This window comes from Anas platyrhynchos, chromosome 8, assembly GCF_047663525.1.
Source record: "Anas platyrhynchos isolate ZD024472 breed Pekin duck chromosome 8, IASCAAS_PekinDuck_T2T, whole genome shotgun sequence".
In the NCBI taxonomy this organism is placed as follows: domain Eukaryota; kingdom Metazoa; phylum Chordata; class Aves; order Anseriformes; family Anatidae; genus Anas; species Anas platyrhynchos.
Genome location: NC_092594.1, coordinates 13,911,671 through 13,934,568, shown reverse-complemented (window position 1 = coordinate 13,934,568; position 22,898 = coordinate 13,911,671). Strand labels below are relative to the sequence as shown.

General features: G+C 36.2%; 1 protein-coding gene across 17 annotated transcripts in view; it reads left to right on the top strand.

Moving 5' to 3' along the window:
• Nucleotides 1-17,447, top strand: part of PTPRC (protein tyrosine phosphatase receptor type C) — a 64,491-nt gene extending 47,044 nt beyond the window's left edge. For all 17 annotated transcript variants that reach the window (XM_072041603.1, XM_072041602.1, XM_072041595.1 and 14 more), the window contains 19 exons: nt 701-761; nt 2,047-2,155; nt 4,068-4,099; nt 5,246-5,361; nt 5,860-5,950; nt 6,046-6,122; nt 6,354-6,390; nt 6,854-6,951; nt 7,273-7,398; nt 9,250-9,407; nt 9,917-10,052; nt 10,794-10,943; nt 11,398-11,488; nt 12,503-12,636; nt 13,434-13,568; nt 13,895-14,017; nt 14,442-14,620; nt 15,285-15,420; nt 16,183-17,447. In XM_072041603.1, coding sequence (XP_071897704.1) covers nt 701-761; nt 2,047-2,155; nt 4,068-4,099; nt 5,246-5,361; nt 5,860-5,950; nt 6,046-6,122; nt 6,354-6,390; nt 6,854-6,951; nt 7,273-7,398; nt 9,250-9,407; nt 9,917-10,052; nt 10,794-10,943; nt 11,398-11,488; nt 12,503-12,636; nt 13,434-13,568; nt 13,895-14,017; nt 14,442-14,620; nt 15,285-15,420; nt 16,183-16,455 — 2,262 coding nt within the window. In that variant the 3' untranslated portion in view covers nt 16,456-17,447. The remainder of the gene's footprint in view (nt 1-700; nt 762-2,046; nt 2,156-4,067; nt 4,100-5,245; nt 5,362-5,859; nt 5,951-6,045; nt 6,123-6,353; nt 6,391-6,853; nt 6,952-7,272; nt 7,399-9,249; nt 9,408-9,916; nt 10,053-10,793; nt 10,944-11,397; nt 11,489-12,502; nt 12,637-13,433; nt 13,569-13,894; nt 14,018-14,441; nt 14,621-15,284; nt 15,421-16,182) is intronic.
• Nucleotides 17,448-22,898: the final 5,451 nt, after the last annotated feature.

Here is a 22,898-nt window from a genome sequence, read left to right as displayed (position 1 = left end):
TTTTCTTCACAAGCAAGTGTAAAATCTTTCATGCACAAATGTCCAGCTGCCTATTAGATCTAATCAGACTTTCTATTAAGAAAATGAAAAATAATGGCTAATTGTAAAATAGCATACAAAATATGAACACATCTAAACAAAGCCAGTATTTTAGTATCAGTTAAAGTACCCAAAAGATAATGTTGCAAGAAAGCAGCTTATTTAAAAGTTTTCTTTGGCATTTATAATTTAACCTTTAATTAATTATTTCCAGTACAGGAACTTGGGTTAAAAATATCCAATTCAGTTAACTATTTAGATATTTACTGTTGAGGCAAATAAAATGATGTTCTATTACATATCACTTGGTTACTTTTCAGAGCTGAGAGATTTGCTTTGGGATAGACGGGATTTTGTTGCTGTTGAGATGCATCTGATTTTGACTTTGTAAACTGTCTCTCCTCTTACACTAACATTTTTATTCAGTCATACACACATTTCTGGATCTAGATCTTGCTGTAACATAAGTGGAGATCTGAGATGCACTGTAAAGGGCTGTATAAAGATTGACAACAGATCATGCTGTCAATGAGGTTTATTCTTTGAAAATAGATGGATGTGTTTCAAAGACCCATAGTTCTTTGCTTTTGGAAACAAATTATGCAGGCATTTTTACTTGCTATGTCTTAACATTGTTATTATTCTCACCTGCTGCATGCAGATCCGTGTGTCTAATGGCGAAAAAGAAAGCAACCCAGTAAAAGGAAGTATAAAAACCAAATGTAAGTAAATAAATATGGCATTTTTACTTTTTGTCTTTAGCATAGTATAGAGTAATAGTGTAAATTGTGAATTCCATTACAATTGTTTCTAAATAAAAATCCAATCTGCCTATTTTTATAGTTAATAATTATTCTGCATTCAAAAAAAAAAAAAAAAAAGAATATTTTTACACATTACCTTCAGCGTTAAGGTAATGAATGATGTTGACAATTCACCAAACATGACTCAGAATAGCTGTGGCTTCTTCAGGAAACGTTCTAATGTGATTAGAAATTAATTCCTCTGACTTATATTATTCACTTTAGAATTGTTTTCCTGTGTTCAGATACTGTGTTTCAGGAGCTGAACTTGTGTGAGTTGTCAGGGATTCCCCACTCCCATGGAGTTTGTGTGTCCAATGCCAAAAATCATGAGAAAGTCCAAGCATTGTAGACATGGGAACTATTATAGACAAGAGAAATAAATAAATAAGAATTTTATTTATTACTTATCTCGAGTAACTTATACACCTGGAAGGCTTTTTCCATTGAAACTTTTTGGGAACTTTACCTTCATATTTGCTGTTGGGGTCTAATCAACAGTAAGGGTCACAGGGAACCTGTCATTGATGCTCCCAAATGAGAAGGCCTGTTTTGAACTCAATTCAAAATCAGAAAATAAATTGGATAAAAGACGTTTTTATTTGAAGAATATGTTACTGAAATGTCCTTGTAGCACTGGCAAGAGCTGACAGGAAAAAAAAAAAGACTAAAAAGAGGTAAATTAAGAAATTAATTTAGGAACAGATCTTTTTCTGACCAAATACACAAGACTTCACATAGTATTTCATATAATGAGTAACTGATCACAGGATAATTCAGTCCTGCAGCTGGGGGATGAGGCACCACATTCCCTCTGTCAAACAGTGTAACAGCCTTGAAAACCAGGAGCAGCTGGCAGCTCCCCTGCTCACATGTACAGCTCACGCAGCCCATGTCAATGCCAGGCCAGTGAGTGAGATGTAGCATCTCGACAGGTGGGCATAAAGACCTTAAGTGAAAGTATTCTTAATGAAAAAGTTCTCTCCTTGTCAGTGAGCTTGCCATTTTTAAACTTTGAAATAACAAACTTAAGTTCAATATTTAAAAATAATTACTTAGTTCTTTTCATTAAAAAAAAAAAAAAAAGAGGCTGGTTCCGTATACAGATTTTTTAAAAACAAAGAGAGAAAAAAAAAATTAAAGTTTTTATGCTCTTAATTATTTATTTGAAAAATAATATATATTTTTCTTTTCCTGTTCCTAGATAACTCTAGGGCCCTGATCATATTCTTGGTGTTCTTGATCGTTGTGACATCAATTGCTTTGCTATTGGTTCTGTATAAAATCTATGATCTTCACCAAAAAAAGCTTAGGTAAGCTTCATATTTCTCTCCCTTCCTTATAAAAATGTTATTTTTTATTTTTCAAAGATATTTCACAACAGATAGTGCAAAAGTGTTAGAAGTTTCATATTTCACTAATACATGGAAAAGACATCCTCTCATCTTTTCATCCTTTCAAAAAAAAAAAAAAAAACACAAAAAAAATCAAAATCTCTCTTGGTGGTTTGTCTGGCAATGCAAATACAATGAACAAGATTTAAAATCTCTCTAGCGTACCTTTTTTCAGGCCACAGAAGAATTAATCTGCCAGAACAATATGCTTTGTTACTACTTTTGTGAAAAAATATTCACAAGTATCTGCAAAACCTTTCCTTCATAAAGTAAATCAAAAGTATTAAAAATAATACATGCCAAACAAAGTGGCCAGCAGGTGTAAGAAGGTGATTGTCTCCCTCCACTCTACCCTTGTGAGGTCCCATTTGCAGTGCTGCATCCAGGTCTGGGACCCCCAGCACAAGAAGGACGTGGGGCTGTTAGAGCAGGTCCAGATGAGGGCCACAAAGATGATCAGAGGCCAGGAGCACTTTTCATATGAAGAAAGGCTGAGAGAGCTGGGGCTGTTCAGCCTGAAGAGAAAGCTCTAGGGAGACCTCTTTGCAGCTTTTCAATACTTAAAGGAGGCTTCTAAAAAAGATGGAGAACAAATTTTGCTTGGGCAGGTAATGATGGGACAAAGGGGAATGGTTTTAAACTAAAAGATTTAGATGAGATGTTAGGAGGATATTCTCACTCCAGTGAGGCACTGGAACAGGCTTCACAGAGAAGTTGTGGATGCCTCATCCACAGCGAAGTGTTCAAAGCCAGGTTGGACGAGGCAACCAGAACTAGTGTGTGGCATCCCCGCCTATGACAGAGGGTTTAGAACTAGGTGGTCTTTAAGGTCCCTTCTGACCCAAGCCATTCTATGATATGATTCTATGAAAATTATGCAAGACTCTTTGATGCAGCTCCCTTGCTTCTCCCCTGTGATAGCGCTCATTGTAGGGCAGGGATCCCAAGCATCTCTGTACAGGATCTGAAAGTCACAGAATCACAGAATCACAGAATCTCTAGGTTGGAAGAGACCTCAAGATCATCGAGTCCAACCTCTAACCTAACACTAACAGTCCCCACTAAACCATATCCCTAAGCTCTACATCTAAACGTCTTTTGAAGACTTCCAGGGATGGTGACTCCACCACCTCCCTGGGCAGCCCGTTCCAGTGCCTAACAACCCTTTCGGTAAAGAAGTTCTTCCTAACATCTAACCTAAAACTCCCCTGGCGTAACTTTAGCCCATTCCCCCTCGTCCTGTCACCAGGCACATGGGAGAACAGGCCAACCCCCACCTCACTACAGCCTCCTTTAATGTACTTATACAGAGCGATAAGGTCACCCCTGAGCCTCCTCTTCTCTAGGCTGAACAAGCCCAGCTCCTTCAGCCGCTCCTCGTAGGACTTGCTCTCCAGGCCCCTCACCAGCTTCGTCGCCCTTCTTTGGACCCGCTCAAGCACCTCGATGTCCTTCTTGTAGCGAGGGGCCCAAAACTGAACACAGTACTCGAGGTGCGGCCTCACCAGAGCCGAGTACAGGGGGACGATCACCTCCCTAGCCCTGCTGGTCACAGTGTTTCTGATACAAGCCAGGATGCTGTTGGCCTTCTTGGCCACCTGAGCACACTGCTGGCTCATATTCAGCCGACTGTCCACCATCACTCCCAGGTCCTTCTCTGCCTGGCAGAGAAGTCCTAGCTGTGTCACTTTTATTTCACTAAGAGCTTGTAATGCTGTTTACTGAACGGTCTTGGTGGGTGTTCATATATGAAACTGTATTTATTTAACTCATCAGATATGTCTTACTAGTCAAAGCTTTTACAGATGCTTTTGCTTTTGCTTTTCTACAGCAATTCTTCTGAAGACATCAGCCTCGTAGGAGGTGAGTATCTTTATATATATAGCAGGTAGAAATAAAATTAGTCATGTCTTACTGCCACTTTTGGATTGTTTACATTCTAGGTTTTATATGTAGATTACAGATACTGACATAATAAAACCTATTTTAGAGAAAAACAAACAAACAAACAAAACACACATTCAGTATTTCTCTACGTGTTAAAATATTGAACTTCAAATATATTCCAGAAGTATTTATACTTAAATGAACTGAAAGTTTACCAGTTTGAAAAACTGGTATTATTTCATTAAAAAAAAAAAAAAGATTCCAGATTTCCCGTTTCCCTATACCTTCTTAAAATCAAGAATTTTAACATAAAGCAGTACTTTATCGCTATAAATTTTGAAGGCTTTAGAATTTCAAAGACTGAAACTAAACATAATGTGTAGCTTTTTGTACAGGATTTCAAAGCTTATGAAGAAAAACTGATTAAGTCAATACCAGAAAGCTTCAGGAAAACATCTTTTATTACATTCAAGCCCACAAAAATTAATTACATTAAATTGGGAGTAATACTGTGTTGATACCCAAATCCACTTGCTCAGATACACATAATTGTTTAAACAATCTTTTAAATTGAACTGAAAAATCAACAGATGAATAGTTAGAGATGTTAAGCCTTGTTCAATCATTATTATAAAAGATAATACATATTATAACAACTCAGAATAAGTTGGAGAAAATTAGGCAAAGTAGGCAACATTTATTGTTATATTTCAAAAGAAATGTTAAGCAGGTTGTTTGTATAGTAATCCATTTAAACATTGCCAGGAAATGATTAGAACTAAAGTACACCCCCATAATTATTGTGGGTGTTTGGGCTGTCTGTTGCTGTGACCCAAGTATGACAACAGCCACTTCGTACAAAAGTGCTGTTCATGCAAAGTCCCTGCTTGTGGCCTCCTTCTGATGCATCCACAGTTGAACAAGGCCTGTTATTCCCAGGACCTGTTTGCTTGTAGATTGTCTGGGGAACAACAGTTTTTGAAAAATAAATATACTCAGTTGAAATAACCGGGTTCATCTTTTTGTTAATTTAACTGACAATTTGAGAAGCACGTTACATTACTGATATGTAGTTTACATTTTAAAAGACAGTAAAAATAAATGTTCAACATATTTACACAGTTAAAGATGATGAAAGACAGCTTCTGAACATAGAGCCAATACCTTCTGAGAAATTGTTGGAGACATATAAGAGGAAGATTGCTGATGAAGGAAGACTTTTCTTGGATGAATTTCAGGTTTGTCATTGGCTCAAAATATACCACAGATTTGTAGCCAGGTGGTTGGAAAAATTCTGTTGAGGAGCATGTCTAAAGTATATGCACTAGATATGCACTAGTTATAAATAAATAACAAAGAACCTAGAAAATTGAGTGAATTCTCATCTGAGGTCAAATATGGCTTCAGCTAATTTTGCTACCAAGTACTTCTTATGATCAGATGAAAAAATATATTTTTTATTTATCTTTCAGTGGTTCAAAAGTACTTTTTGAGGTTAACTTTCTACAGTCTCTTTCACTAATTAGACATGGAGATATAAATAATATAGAATTGTGAAGATATATAATTAAGGGAGAATACTTTTCATTTATTTTAAATAGAAGACATGCATGAAATAGTATTGTATGAATGTTGTCTTCCAGATTCTTAGCAGCAAATTTCTTTCATATGTATTTGATTGTAAGTAGCTCTTTTAAGTACATGATTACTAATTAAATAAACATTGTATTTTACAGAGTATTCCTAGAATTTTCACTAAATTTTCAATAAGGGAGGCCAAAAAAAGCCATAATCAGAACAAAAACCGTTACATTGATATCCTTCCATGTGAGTATTACAGTTTCTGCATAAATTTTCTATAAATATTTGTTTTCTCAGTGCTTTGAGACAATATAATTATTTTGTTAAAATACTTTAAACAGATGACCATAACCGTGTTGAGCTCTCTGAGATACCAGGAGATCCAGGATCAGACTATATCAATGCAAGTCATATTGATGTGAGTGATTTCTATTTATAAAACCTCTTAGATGCTATTGAAGAAACCCTGTGGTCTGCACATTTCATGTATCAGACACTCTGAGGATTTTCATTTGATTTTTTTCAGTCTTTTTAATGTATTTGATATTATTGGAGTGTTGCATATTTAATTGATTTCTAAATTTGCAAATCTTTTAAAAATGTTCTTGTTTTATTTTTAAAAGTTGAATAACGTTGTACATTTTTACAGGGCTTCAAGGAACCAAGAAAATATATTGCTGCACAAGGTAATTTCTAAACTTAAAAGAATCTGTTTTCTTCATTCAACCACTTAGGAAGTAGTCACAAAGTATTAGTGAATTTAAAGAAAAATGGAAAAGCTCACATTTTGAAATTAAATGTGAAAAAAATTGCCAATGAGATTTGACTTTGGGAATTTTGTGAAGATGAACAAATTGTACTTCACAGTCTGATTTCTTATGAGGTGTAGTTTTATGCAAGGGATTTTCATATTTCACAGATGTATATATGTACAGATACTCACAGATATATATACAGATTTCACAGACATATATATACAACTTTTAAAATATTTTAGCCTAATGGCTGCAGTCATAAAGAAAGCAAAACTGTGGCTGTTATTTGCATGATCTCTGGTTAGTTTTTCAGACTGTGTGGCTAAACATATCAACAAGGCGCTTTTGTGTAGCTGGACTTTTTGAAAAAATCCCTTAATATATCTCCTGCCAGGCCCCAAGGATGAAACCACGGATGATTTCTGGAGAATGATCTGGGAGCAGAAGGCAACAATTATTGTTATGGTTACTCGCTGTGAGGAAGGAAACAGGGTGAGAAATACCCGTCCGTCCGTCCATCCATCCATCCATCCATCCATCCATCCTTTTTTTTCTGAAAACAGAATGTGTTGCTATGTACCTATTGTACAGTATTGTCACTTTATGTTACAAGTTAAATTCCATGGATATTTGGAATTATTTGGCAGTGATGTCCTAAGTAGTGACCACCTTTTCAGGAGAGGACAAGACCTATGAGAAACTGGAAAACTATACTAAGTTGCTATCTATTTAAAATCAGACTTCCTTTTAGCTCTCTACCATCTGCCAGTTTGCTGTTATGCTTGCTCACCAGTTAACTTCATATCTTTGTAGAACAAATGTGCCCAGTACTGGCCATCAATGGAGAATGGTTCTGCGACATACGGGGACATTATTGTGAAGATCAATGAAAGTAAAATGTGTCCAGACTATATAATTCAGAAACTACATATCACAAAGGTAAGTTGATTCAGGAGTGTAAGACTGACTGGAGTTGGAATGTGTATTTGGAGTCTGTAGGTGTTGTTAAAAAATTATTTTAAAGCGTGAGAAGAGTCAGCTGTCATTGGAAGCTGTTCTTCCCCAAGCAATAGTTGGTTTAAATAAAAGCTTGCCACATGTAGGTGTCATTCATTACAGAAAATATGAGTTAGACATGCATTTCCCTACTTAAAAATGGATTTTCTGTAATTCTCTGGAATCTACATTTAAGAGGAAATTTAATATACTAAGTATATTAAATAAATTTATATTTATTTATAATTATAAATTTATATATTATATTTATAATTATATAAATAAAATATATTAAATATAACTTAATATCTTAATAGATATTTAGCTTGTTTTTAATCCTGAAATTTATATGGTTTTTATGTATCTCAGCATTTTCTTTTACGAGTAAAATTAATATGACTCACAGACCAACATTATCTACCCTCATAATAGTTGTGCAGTTGTATGGTGTACAAATTCTGGTAATCTTAAGTACATTTATAAACAAAAGCATTTTAAAATTACCATTTGGCTATGTGAAAAGTCACTAAGGCTGGTTAACCAGTCTTTTTTATACATCTGAAATCATATTAGTTGCTGTATTTGTAATTGAGAAGACAATTTGCCATCTAAGGCTAAATGTTCCTCTCACACCCTTTGCAAATACATTCCAGTATGGGGAAGTGGAATACAAATCACAGCTCTTCAGCAAAATACTCAAGCAACAGACTCCACCCATCTTGATCCATGATTACAGCTGGGAATTCCTACTCTGCTGTCTCACTGCATTTCAGTAATGCCAAAATTGCAACTTTGTGTGAAGACAGTGAGAATATGATGATTAACTGTTGAAGACACTGCTCTGTGACTACAACAATCTAATAGTAGAAGGGAAAGATTGCTGCAGGCTGACAACTAATATTTTTAGTGCTGTCTGTTCTCTGTTTGGCTGACGTTATAATAATATAGATAAAACTGAATATGGTTGTGGAATTTAAGTCATCCCTGGCAAGAAATTGGAGACTTCTACATTTCTGGTGCAATAGTGTTGTATAATTCCTGAAAGAGTGGTGAATAACTGTATGAACAGCTGTGTCACAGCTGGATACTTCAAATCTGAGCAAGAATTTGGGGATTAATTACTGGAAAGATACCCATGTAGCCATAATGAATCTTGGCCAGTAAAAAAGCCTTAGGAAGTCTTAGTCATTTTGTTTTATAATGATTATCAAAATGTGTGTCTTCTCTTTGAATCTAGCAGCAACATATGAAAATAAGACCCAACCCTAGACATGGTTTAAGCCTTAATCAAGAGACTTACAAAAGAGAGTTAGTATCATTGAAAATCATAGGTTCTCCTGTACGTTTTTCTATTCTAAGTTAGTTTAATTTAATTTTATTTTTAATATGTGGTACTCTCAGCAAAGTACTTTTAGGAGACATGAGAGAATTACTAGCCAGTATCCCTTGAAGCAAGCAGAACTATAAACTAGCCAAGTTATTCATGAATAGTGTGGGGAGACATACTATAAGCTAGCCTGAGAACAAAGTACTTACATTTTGAACCTCCTGCTTGTTCACTGTATAAGTTATTGTGAATTCCTGGTTCACAGCTCTCTTCACTGCTACTTTTTTAATTTAAATGGAATATGAAAGATGTTGTAACCTGAGAGACCATTGCGCACCACACGACAGCACACTATTTGAAATTTCTGTTTCAACATTTGATGACTGTTGTCCTTATTTTTCTTTTGCTTATATGTTAAAAAAAAAACACAACCAACCAAACAAAAAAACATACATCTTTTTGTCTAGGGAAGAGAAAGGACAGCTGGAAGAGAAGTCACTCACATTCAGTTCACAAGTTGGCCAGACCATGGAGTTCCTGAGGATCCTCATCTCCTTCTTAAACTCCGCCGCAGAGTTAATGCTCTAAGCAACTTTTTTAGTGGCCCAATAGTGGTTCATTGCAGGTAAATCTTATATATGTAAATATGTTAAATGAACATGAAGTGAAACTATTCACAAAAGGGAGCTAGGAAAGCTCAGTAGTTTTGATACTTTTTTTGATCCCAAATTTTGTGATTTGATTACTTGAGAGTGAAATAGCTAGAGAGGCACTGAAAAGCCTGTTTTCTGAAGTCCCTGAAGTCAAGTCAAGTCAAGTCTGAAGCCCTGATTCAAGTCAACTAAACTTGAGGATACATAGACTTTTGAAAAGCAGCCAAGTAAATGCCACGCTATTCTGGCTATAAACACAATATTTGACAATATCGGCCTTATTTTCATTAAAAGATGCTTTAAAATCCAAACTTATAATTTTTAGTGTTGCCAATTAATTCACTACAAGAACTGTTTTCATTTCCTTTCTATCCACTTCTCATGTCTTTTCACTTTCTCTGTCTCACTGACTTCTCCTCCCTCGGGGGGGACTGGAAGATGCCATTCCCCTTCAATAATCAAATCCCTTTGTACTTTGCAGTGCTGGTGTTGGGCGCACTGGAACCTATATTGGAATTGATGCAATGCTGGAGGGGCTGGATGCAGAAGGCAGAGTGGATGTTTATGGCTATGTTGTGAAACTGCGTCGGCAGCGGTGCCTCATGGTTCAAGTAGAGGTATCTTGCTAACATTCCTTTCACTTGGAACTCTCCTTCTCTAAGTTCTTCATCAGTTTTTCTCAGAAGTGCTCTGCTCAGTCTTGGGTACTCCTACAATTCAGGTGAAGTTTTTCATAGAAAATGTAGCTTTAAAAATATTAAGAGAGAGAAAAACTTCCACTACAATTTTTAAGTTTTAGAAACTTTAGCTTTTTAAGTTTATACATTAGAGAAAAAAGACAGTAACATTTTGGATTTGATAATCCAGCTTCTGGCATACACTTCATAAATACAAAGGAACAAAGGTGAATTTACATAATCAAACTTAATGTTCATATTCAAAAATCTCTCTGTCTCCTGGGATTTTCAGTTGAGTTGAAAGTACAATATATGTCATGGACTGGTGGAATGTATGTTTTTAACTTATTTAGACATTTTTCAGATCAAATTTTTCAAATCTCAATTGCATGCTTTTTGAAAGGTATGATGTTTATTTACTGTTCATCCTGTATCATGATCATACTGTTCATGATATTTATTCACTGTTCATCCAACACACTATGCTCCAAAATATTTAATTTGGAAGCCCCTATGATTTTTAATAGTTTAATTTAATGCCTATATAAAGTTAATGTTTAATGTTATTACCACTAATAACGTCATATAAGTAGTTGTTTTTCATAATTGTTTTAAAAAGTGCTATGATTTTTTTACTCATCAATAACTTCATTTTTAAATCCTTCAAATGGGAAATACCAGTCACAGTACATCCTTATCCATCAAGCACTAGTGGAATACAATCAATATGGAGAAACAGAGATCAGTCTCTCAGAACTGCATTCCTATCTTAACAATCTGAAAAGAAAAGATCCTCCAAGTGATCCATCTCTGCTGGAGGCAGAATTTCAGGTAAATAAGCATTGCCTTCAAGTGCACTAACCTGTCACTCCCATTAACATTAACATAGAACATTAACATATAGCCATGAAAAAGAGGTAACATATAAAATAGATCACTTATGTGCTATTTTCTTTCTCTGGCACAGAAACAATTTCTTTACCTTCATGAAAGAAAACCATCCTGTAAAATGAATTAAATTTGATTCTTGCTTTTGATTTCTATTCTTGCTATTTTTAATAAAGATTAGGGGCGTAAAATCTTTAGACAAAAACTTGTGTCTATGTGCATATTGTCCATGCCATTGTACATGTAGTACAATGTAGTCCAGATGTGACTAAAATTTATAGAATTATAGTAAGAAGTGATGCGCTGGGAGATGAAGACAGGATATGGGTGTCCACAGGGGACAATGATCCTAGAAACTGTTTTTATTCCAAGCATAATGCCACATTTCTTTCTTTAGAGACTGCCTTCCTATAAAGGCTGGCGGACACAGAACACTGGAAATCGAGAAGAAAATAGAAGCAAAAATAGGAATGCCAATACAATTCCATGTAAGTATTTTCTATGAACATTTTGTTATTTTATCTATTATCTTCTTTATGGAAACCTATATATTTAGAACAAACGAGGACAGTAAATTACCTTACTGAGATGTATTTGATTAATTAGTTTTCTCAATGTTGTAAAATTAGAAACTTCTCTTAGTGTTTTAAAGAAGATTTTTTAAAAAAACTGAATTCTCATGAGTGTTTAAGTTTATTTCAAATAAAGTGGCCTTTATTCTGCAGTCTGTTATCGAAGAACTGGACTTTTTCTGCTTACAGACTCCATTAAAACGTCAGAAACCAACTGCCTTTTTCTTTGGTGAAAATGAAGAACTAGAACTTGGTGACTGACAAGCTAGTGAAGGATCACAGCGGCTAGGTTTCAAAGAGCAGGTCACTGTCTTATGTATAGGGCAAAACTTTTCTTAGTACTTGGATGCAACACATCCCAAAATGTCTGTGTCTCACTTAAAAATTGCATTAGGAGAGAGAAGGAAGAAGCCTGATGGGTGGGAACCAGGAGGAGTCTTTCTCAAATGTTGAGTATATCAAGATTGGCTTTTGACATTACCCAAGGTGGAGGAGCCCTTGGCCCTCTTCTGTCAAATCCTTTTTTCCTGATGCCTCTGGCCTTTCCCCAGTAAAGACGCAACTGCCTGGGAACTGGTTTTAGCACGTATTGCAAGGGTTTTGCAAAATCAGCCACCAGTTCCCTGACTCCCTTCTACTGCTTAGGAAGGCACAAACACACTTAGTAGCACAACACCAAGTTCAGAAACTTGCTACAGTTCAGGATCATTGGAAAATGACCCTGAAAAAAAAAAAAACCAAAAAAACAGGGGGAAAAACCCTGAAAAAAACAGGGGAAGCCAAGCCACCACGTTTGTGGCCATCTTCATCCAGCAATAAAAAACAGTAGCTGGGATTCCCTGGAGGAAGCAGAATGGTGATGTGGAGACAACCCTCCTCTAATGCTGTGTATGAGCAGCAGTGGCATAACCGTGACACTGTCTCATGCAGATGACTTCAACCGAGTGCCAATCAGGAACGAAGAGGAGCAAACTAAGGAGGGTGAACATGATTCAGATGATTCTTCAGATGAAGAAAGTGACTGTGAAGAATCAAGCAAATACATCAATGCTTCCTTCATAACTGTATGTATATAGAAGGTCCATTCTAAGCATCTCACAAGCTTTCAGATAAAGCTTGCCTATGATAACTATATACTAGCTTGAACTCATTCTCTTACTGGCTTCACAAATAGAATAAGTTTACTTGAACAGAGGCGGAAGATCTGATGGTTGATTGGCAAATCCATTTAGAATTTTAATAATCAAAATTTCTACATTTCACTACTACAAGACAATCCGTATTAATATTTTCTCTGGGAGTGAAATGTGAGTACAGTTATTCACATACACAAAACTGTACTAGTAAAAATTTGGGCCATCAATTTTTTGGTGTCATATTTACCTCCAAGGAGAGCAGTTATCAGTTGCTAATTAGATAACGTATGCTATGGAATTATTAGGTAAATTAGATTTATCTAGATTCTTTTTGCTTTTGGATAGCTCAGTGTCAACTGATTGGTGCACTAAGTCTAGTGTAGTGTTTAAACTTCTCATTGGTGTAATTAAACAACTGTGTAGAATTAAATATTTGTTTTAGCTCTGAAAAAATATGCTTTGTAGATAATGGCGGGTCTCACCATAGCATGAGTATATCTTGTTGTCAGTCTGGAAGTAATACTTTGGAAGTGATACTGGGAGTTTAATGTCATTTGGCTGTTATAATTGCTGTAAGATCATTCATTGCCTATTGTGATAGGCATATTTTCCCTATGAACAAATGGATAATCACTTTACGTTATATAACAATGAGTTCTGCTGCATGACAATCACATTTCAAATGAATTTTAGGAAAAAAAAAATACTTAAAATCTCTTTTATAGGGTTACTGGGGTCCAAAAGCCATGATTGCAACACAGGGACCACTTCAGGAAACTATCTCTGACTTCTGGCAGATGGTATTCCAAAGAAAAGTCAAAGTAATTGTTATGCTGACAGAGCTAAAAGATGGAGATCAGGTGAGGGCATCATTTTCACACTGATGTATTAAGGGTCCTCTATATACAAGGAAAACACTGAATTTCATTCTCTTATTCTCTTTTTCCTCTTAAGTGTGTTTCATGGGATGAGGAATTTGTATTTCCAATATAATTTTTTCTATTGTTTACCTCCTTAATTTGCCCTCTAATTAATTTTTGAACGAAAGTGTTGTTTGATGCTGTATTTTAAAATACAGAGAAACTCCTACTACTTTGAAGTGAACACATTCTGTAAGTGCATGTGGAAGATAAACTAAAAGGAAGTTTGAATGGTAAGCGCTGACTTGTACTTTTATCTATTTTAGGAACACTGTGCACAGTACTGGGGAGAAGGCAAACAAACATATGATGGCATAGAAGTTCAAATGACGGATGTCAACTGTTGTCCTAGCTATACTATACGAGCATTTGATGTTACACATCTGAAGGTAAAAGTTTCTTTGCAAATTATGAAAGGAAGTTTTACACTAGATCTTCTAATTATAAGCCTAGCACAAAGAAAGATGACAGGGACAGTTCCAAACACACGTACCTCCTGCGCTAAGAAACTGAAGTGTTTTTCTCTTCAAGACCAGTAGTTAATCATGATAAATGTTACAAATTGGCTAAAATTTACCACTTAGTGAGCTGCTGAGATGGTAGTAGTGGAGTCTCAGGAGGTCAGCTCTCTTTTGTACTTGAAGCAGTGCTTAGACCTCTGCCTAGCTCATATTTGCACAAAGGCAGAACTCATATCACAATATAGTTCCCCAGGAATAAAAGATTTCTTTTGTAAAATAGTTGCAATGGTGTTCTACATGTATCTATTATTTTAGCCTTAACATTAACTATGACTCCACTGCTGTTTTGCAGAGGAAAGAAACACAGAAGGTGTATCAGTATCAGTATCACAGGTGGAATGGCTTGGATGTTCCAGAAGATCCTAAAGATTTAGTCAGCATGATTCTAAACCTTAAACAAAAAATCCCAACCAGACCAGCCTCTGAGGACAACAGAAACAACCGCAGTGTACCACTTGTCGTCCACTGCCGGTGGGTATGAATGCAGCACGCTCTGTAACCTGGCTCTAAGTTCTGGATATACTTAATAATCACAATTTTGTGATACCCATCTTTTCCCACAAGCCTTGATATGACTTGTGGGAGACACTTAGCTCTTTGTATAAAATTCTTTAAAATGCTCCGAACTGAGCTTTTTGATTATAGTGCTGAAAGGTGAGTGCACTTCTCTTCAGCCGGCATGGGTGTGGAGTAGGTGGGTAGAGCTGGGTGCTTTTGCCTGGTACATGTATTTTGAGAAGAAATGCTAGCTCAGAATGTTCTTGTAATGTATTACTAATGAGGACCCAGCAGAGCTGTTAGTTCAACCCAGTGCGTAAGTCCACTTTTTTAGGATCATTTCCAGGAATTTCCTCGCATACTGTTTTAAAGAGAAGATAATCCTGATAACGATTGCTGAGATTTTAAGACTAAAACTTCTAATTTCTCTCTTATCTGTTAAGTGTTCAAATGAGTTCCAGATGGAATCTAGATAAACTGTCTTGTGTATGTCCTACAGATATTCTTAATTGTAACAATTTCTGTCCAGTAAAAAATGTTTTTAAAATGTAATTCATTATATAGACTTTGAATTAAGCTACTGTTTAGTGAGAAGTCTTGCTGATTATACATTTTAACAAGGTGTGTTTTCTTCTAGTGATGGATCGCAGCAGACTGGTGTATTTTGTGCTTTAATGACCCTCTTGGAAAGTGCAGAAACAGAAGAAGTAATAGATGTTTTCCAAGTAGTAAAAGCTCTTCGTCGCACCAGGCTGGGAGTGGTCTCCACCTTTGTAAGTAAATCCTGTGACTTACCAGGACAAATCACAAGATTGCTTATCACAGTTACAAATATCTTTATCATGTTATGCATCGTTTCTGCATAGAGAACACTAATTATAATCAAGACATGCACAACCACTAATCATTACTTAGAAATTGGCATTACTGCTAAGAATAAAGAAGTCTGTGAGATATCCAGCCATGTAATGCTATAACACCTCATGGAAGGCTGCACATTATACAATTACAAATTGCATTAATTGGTATTTCTATAGTTGGTTTAGAGACATGTGTGCACAGCACCCTGGGTTAGGAGGCGAAATTCATTTCACAGGTTGTGAGACATCAACTTTTTTTTAAGTCACTCGAGAGAATTTGTGTCTCTGTGGCATACACTTTTTATTTACTGAAAAAACAAACCAGGTTTAGTTTAAGATAAGATATAACTCTCCCAGAGATAAATGTTGTTTACAATTTAGGTACTCTGAAAAACATATCTGGGGACTTTGCCTTGTGAACCAAGAGGGTATTGAGTGACTCAACTTGGAGCATCTGACAGAAGCAGCTACAGAGATATTATATACACATGAAATCAGAATAAACCATAGAACCACTATCCTGTATGCCAAAAACTGTGGAAGCTGCTTCACATGTGGTTCTGCATGTTCAATTGTGTACTATGTTTCTAAAATTTAAGAAAAGAAAGAATGAATGGGATTATTTGTGGGCTCTGTGTGTTTCATTCATACTAACCTCTTCTCTTTATATTTAAGGAACATTACCAATTTCTGTATGACACCATTGCCAGTATCTACCCTGCACAGAATGGACAAATAAAGAAGAACAGCCAGCAGGAAGATAAAGTTGAATTTTGCAATGAAGTAGAAAAAAAAGATCAGGAAACTGATTTGATCACTATTGATCTTACCACATCAATACCAGAGGAAAATGGGGCTTCTGAAGTCTGTGAGGATTCTAAGGCTGCAGATACTACTAAGGGAACAGAAAGCTCAACAAATGGCCCCACAACTCCAGTTTTAACTTAATTTTTTTTTGCTAAAAAAATAAACAGTGCATTTTGATGTGCAAAAAATCTTAACCAAAATAGGAAGTATATGATTTTTTTTTCCCTCTTCATACCTTTTTGGAAGACATCTATTTTTATATCAGATTTTCAAAATTACAAATTTAATGGAATACTTGAAACTCAGAAAGAGTGACAGAGAACTGTGAAAGTTCATTTTTTGTGTAGATTTGCATTTAATTCTTCAAAAACTTTTCACTGCTTTTGTGCTTTTCATTTTAAAAATATGTACAGTGTAATACAATGTTCTTATATTGAGCAGTGGGAAGTGTTTTTTTTTTTTTTTTTTTTTTTTTTAACGTCTGTAACGAGGAGGAAAAGAACTCAACACAGCAAGAGTAGTGTATTACTAAAACAGGCCTGTCTTCAAAACTATTAACTCTAATTGGTAAGCATATGTTCTATCACCTCAGGAGTGCTGACCAAGCACTGTTTAAGTAAGCGGAATTTATGGGACTTTGCCAAACAACTTCAAGAGCTTATTGTTTACATTGTGTGCTAATTCCAAGGGTCAGATTTTTAGTAAATCCTCCCAAATCAATGTGGAGTAGAAGTTTTGCATTTTTCTAACTTGCCTCAAGATGTCCTTGTTGCTCCATATAAATTCATCTGAGATTTCAATATTAGATTCAAAGCAGAAAGTTTGGAGATTTGAATGATTACAGTTCTGACGGAAAACACTTTCTGTTTACTCTTAGAGCTTGAAATATTGTGTGCTTGCACATTTATTTTGTATGCTTATATCCTGTAATTTAAAGAGATTACTTCCATGAATGCATATGACCTGTTTTCAGAGTAGATGCTTTTCTCCAAACCATGTATATTTCAACTAGTACAACAATTTTTTTTTTAATTAAGAGATTTTGTATGTTATAGTTGTGATACTTCTACTGTTTCTTGCTGAATTTTAGCCTACTGTTTTTAAGACAAATAAAAAGATTAATTAATAGTTAACGTGGTGGAAATTGTTCTAACAGTCTGTAAACTGGTCATTTCTTCTAAATGCACAAAATCTTGAGCTGTCCAATATATGGATAAAAATACAAATTTGAGTAGGAAATTCTTATAATACTGTGTATGAATCCAGGTAAGTGTTGTGATTCTCTCATTACAGGTGAACAAAACCATTTTTCTCTTGCTTGAAGTCATTAAAGAAACTCAACAGACTTAGTATCCCTCCACTTATCACTGCATGCTCCTAATTTCTCCTTACGAAAAAAATAAAAATAATTGAAAATACTTGAGAGCTATGTAAAAAACATATATGGTCACAGTTAAAACATTAATTTAATTTTGCTGCTAATTGAGATCAAATAATTAATTCACAATTATCAGTTAAGTGTTGCAGCTTGGTAGTCTTATCAAGGTACAGTGGCAGCAAACATTCACATGTATATATATGTGTGTGTGTATATATATATATATATATAAAAATAACACTTCATACAATCCCAATGTGACAATTGATGGAGTCTGCCTTAATAAGTTTTAGAATTTCTGATTACTTCTAGGAACTTGCTATGTATACATCAGGGTGCCTTTTTTTTTTTTTCCTTTTCTATTGTCATTTGAGTTTCAAAAATCCAAAAGGTGGTGACAGAATCTGTAGAAGAGTGCCATTATGCTGGGATGCTCTGTATTCATGTGGGTGATCTGTGGTTGTATTTTTGTCTCCCAGGAACACAGCGAAGCACATCACAGGTGAGGCACAAAGCCCAAGCTAATAATCTGCTAAGAAACTGTTTTGTTAAGGCAAGAACAACATTGTAAGCAGGCTGGATACTTGGCATAGCCTAGAAGCTGAGAAACTAACGTGCAAAGTAAGATACAAAACTTTGTTGACTTTCTCAAGTAGAGTTAAACTGAAAAATGACAGGTAACCACAGCCTCAAGCTAAGAGTCAGCTGTTGTTCACAAGTATTTTATAATCTGAAATCCAGGATAGAAATAGCTAAGCAATGGGTGAGTTAAGCAACAGGTAATCTGGGAGACCAATTCAGTTAATCAAGGTTTAATGTGACCAAAGGGATTGGATTTCTGCCACAATTTACTGGATAGAAACCAGTAGAAAAGTGGAAGAATGATGACGTGTTGGTGGAGCCAGGTGTAGGAAGATGTGGAGAGAGGAAGGGTCTCAGAGCCTTCACAAGTTCTTTCTTGGTCAGGTAACTATAGCTGGGGATGAACCTTGTGTTTTTTCTCTTTTGTTTATATTTTTATAACTTTCTTGCACTCTGTAATGAACCAGGTAGTAATATTAATATCTTTTGCAGAAAGAGTATGTTATGAGTATCAGCCATATCGTGATTCTTGAGATGAATGTTATACGACATAAAAATGTCCAGGCCACTGAGCCTGGGACTGGTCCAGGCTGTGGTGGTCAGAAAAATGTAAGGCTTCAGAGGAAGAATGGAACCCAGTACATCATAAACGTATAGCAAGGTATAAATGAAAAGTTTTATACAAAAGTTTTATTAGTTGATCTTTCTTTTCAATGCAAATGAAAGGAAGATGACAACTGCAACATTATTAAAGAAATTTAATTTAAAATATCTCCTTGCTAGGGACAAAAAGGAATTCTACAGTAATACAGTAAGTTACTGTAAATAAGTCTTACAGTCTTTTTCAACCTTAGTGAAAAGGGGGGTTATCAAATAGCTAAGTCCTCAGACTCAGTATTTTCACCATCAGCAATACATAACATTACTGAATTTGTGAAATTAAAATAATAAACCTTTTTCAAAGGAAAAGGCGTGTAACTATTTACAGCCAGGTTGTGTTTTGAACCCACAAGTGTGGCTGTACAACACAGAGGCAAAACAGAAACAGGAAATTTACTTTGGACCAATTTTAGCACTCAGTATCACAGTTTTGGTTTTGGAGGGCAAACCTCGTGCTAGCCTGACCTTGCCTGACAGTTAGCTGAGATCCTGGCCATGCAGAGTGTGCCCACATTCCCTTAGTGGCCCTGCTGCATTTTCTCAGTTTACCCGCCAGGCTGTGCTGAAATTCTTCAAACACCTCTGTTCAGAGCTCTGCGCTGCGTTCAGCTTGCTCCATCTCAGTAGCATGGAGCCATTTGAGGTAACGAAGATAGCATTTGTTTATACAAATGCATAGATTGTGTCTGTGTAAGACAAAGCTCTGGTTTGGAGTGCATGTTGTAGCCAAACCCTCCATGCTTAGCCTCGATAATTTGGTTGTGAACATAATTCTTTGCTGTATCAGTGAGATAACATTCCCAACTTAAAACTGATGGTTTTTCGAAGCTTCTTGGGCTGAAAAAGAAAAGAAAAAATGGAATAAAGTAGTGTGCCTGTGCTAACTTTTTTGTAAGGCAATACAACATGGAGTCAATATTGGATTGTGGGGCTGATAGACTTTATAATAGTGGTTCTCAAAAATGACTGCAAAAAATAAACTACATGTGAGGTACAGCAGACTGCATACATACAGAATAAATCAGTGGTAGCATCACAGTCTACCAAGAAATCATTTGTCAGCTCCCTTGTTGAAATAGAAGTCATCACTCATATTTTTCAACTTCAGAGAAATATGTGTTTTTTTTTTTTTTAAAAAAAAGGACAATAGTAAGTTTTCACTCAAAAATGAAGTTCTTGCCAAATGCAGAAATTTGGCAAGTGTTAGTTTTGAAGTTTAAAAAAAAAAGAAGAAAGAAATGAATCATTTTTCAGCCTATTTTACTTATGTTAATGTCATTTTGAGAACGACCGTATCTTGTTATAATTTTGGCACTGAATTATTTGTCTTTTATGAAATATTTAAATGTCATATTTTAATGTTATGTCATTTTGTCGTTAAAACCACTTCAGGACTACAACAGTTCAGCATCTTTAAAAGTGTTTCCTTTGTCTATGCTGATTTTCAATATAATTCCTATTCATCAGTAAAATGAAATTCTGACTTTATGTATTGATTTAGCATAAATAAAATTCCCACAGAACAGAAATTCAATTTCTTAAATGGCATTAAAAATTATTCCATAAGTTCTGTCTCCTTCCCAAGAGAGCAAGCAATTTCCACTACCAAATCATGCCTTGCCCATGCTCCAACCACAATGGAAATACTTTTTCTGTGGACATGGCAGGCAGGCAAAATTTGCAGCCCCCTTTCCAGCAGACAGCCCCATTCTTGCCTCCTCAGTCCAATTAGTCAGTCTCTGCCTTTTCCTTTGGTAGCTCTTGCTTGAGTTACTGAATGGTGGCCTCTTCATACCTGAATATCAATTGTATAGGTTTTCTCATTCTTTGTTATATCAAATATTTCATTGACTTGAAGAGATATCTGTTTTCTGCCACAGCCTCTCCACTTCCATCTCCGTCCACATCTCTGTCCTCCCTGCTCCTTTCTGGCATGGATGTCATCAGTGCAAGGTGCCAGGGAGCATCAAGAGCTGGCAGCCCTGCCAGGGAAGCAGAGCCTGGATCAAGAGTGAAGCAAGGCAGACAGGGAAGGGATTGCATCACGGGCACAGTGAGCAGGGCAGGGCTGGTGACACCAACCAGCATCAGACAGTGGACCACTGCTCGCCATGCAAGCGCAAAGCAACGAAGCAGCTGTGAGGCCAAGGAGACGTGGGTGAGTCAGGATCAGCCACGAGCGTGGCCAGGTACAGGCAGCCCTTAAGGCACAGCAAGTCTAGGCAGCGCTCCTTACCTTAATGCCACAGGCTTCCTGGCTTGTGTCAAGAAAAAAGTTTATGTTACATCTCTTCTAAAGGTCTTATGCTGCTTTGGAATCGCTGACTGTATGAAGTTCATATGCCACTTGGCTAGATGTTACAGAGGTTGATTACTTGTCATAGCATGCCATTTGTTGGGGCCTGTGGCTCAGCCTCTGATACCAACCTGCAATTGGTAAGGTAGGAGATGTCAGCACAGCTGTCATATCATGGTGCAGGATTCCATGGGCTCTGCTTTAGCATTTCTGAAGATCGCCGAGATTTTAGATCTTTCATTTTTAGCTGATAGGACAGCTACTGAGCCCTGTAAAACCAATAATGCTGGCTAAGTGCTAACCAAATATTTACGCTAAAACTTGAATCTTTATTGATATAAAGTTTATGATTATCTATGTAGAATTTAAAGTTGAGTTAAGCATATAGAGATGTGAGAAAAACAAGTTAGCTGAATTCATATACTTACAGATAGGAGGTTCATGTATTTTCATTCAAGACCCATTTCTACTCTGTGTGCTACATCTGCACCTCTGCATCCCAAGTGAATACCAGGTGAGATTTTATTGTGAAAGTTCATCTTAGAACAGGTACAAAAGAAATAGCCTCAAACTAGATATTTTGTTCTCAACTTTTCCATCTAGCAGGAATAGTTTTCTGACAGTGTTTTGTGAGAGTCACAGTTTCAAGAGTGCTATTTTTGACTTTCCAGCTCAGTAGTCCTTGAAGTCATGGGTTTTACACTGCTACACAGAAATGTATTAACAATCCCCACATCTCCTTTTCTGGTCTCTCTCCATAGCTTTCCAGTAGGCTTCTTTTCATAGCAAGAAGCTTCACTAAGTTAAAGCAGTACAGGCACGCAGCCAGCAGCGGTGCTTGCTGCATGGCAGGAGGCTTCTAGCAGGAGGCACTGTTGGAGAAGAAGTAAGGAAACTTGAACTGAGATGGCCTCACACTTGCATGCTTTTTATGTAAAGAAATACTCAGGAGTCATCAAATGAGTGTTATTCAATAGCCATTTCAATCTCTTCTCCCTTTTCTCCTCCAAAGCTTTTGGATAGAGCAGATGGGTATGTTTTTCCTTATATTTATGGAATTTTCTCTTGCTTTGGTTCCTTTCTGTATTGCTTTTTTTTTTTTTTTTTTTTTTTTTTAAATTGCAGCTAGCACTCTATTACTCAGCTTCAAGCTTTTGCTTGTAGCTAAAAATATAAATAAATCAAGAGTTTGTTTAGTTTAATTCCTGGTGCTGCGATTTTTTTCATCCCAACTGTCATTATGAATTAGTCATTTCTTTGCTCAAAACCATCAAGTACAACAGCATCCAAGGTAAATACTTCAATAAATCAAGTCTGATAAATTAAATAGTTATAACTTCAAAAATCTAAGATAAATAGGAAGGGGGAGAATATTTTTATAAGGTTTATTCAGGTTTCCTTGGCAAGAGCTTGAGCTACAGTAGACGTCCCAGCCAACACATTCCCCTGCAACCTGACACTCTTGGCTGAGAGACATCACAAACACAAACGAGTGACCCTGTGATGGTAACTGCTCTGAACAGCTACAACTGTGTGCTGATGGCTCCTCTGAAGTGATTCACAGCCAGCGCTCACATATAAAGTGCTGCTAGAAGGTAGCATGAGTAACCCAGCCCAGAAGCTAGAACAGGATATATCTCCACAGTAGGGAAGTGGGCTGTATGCAAG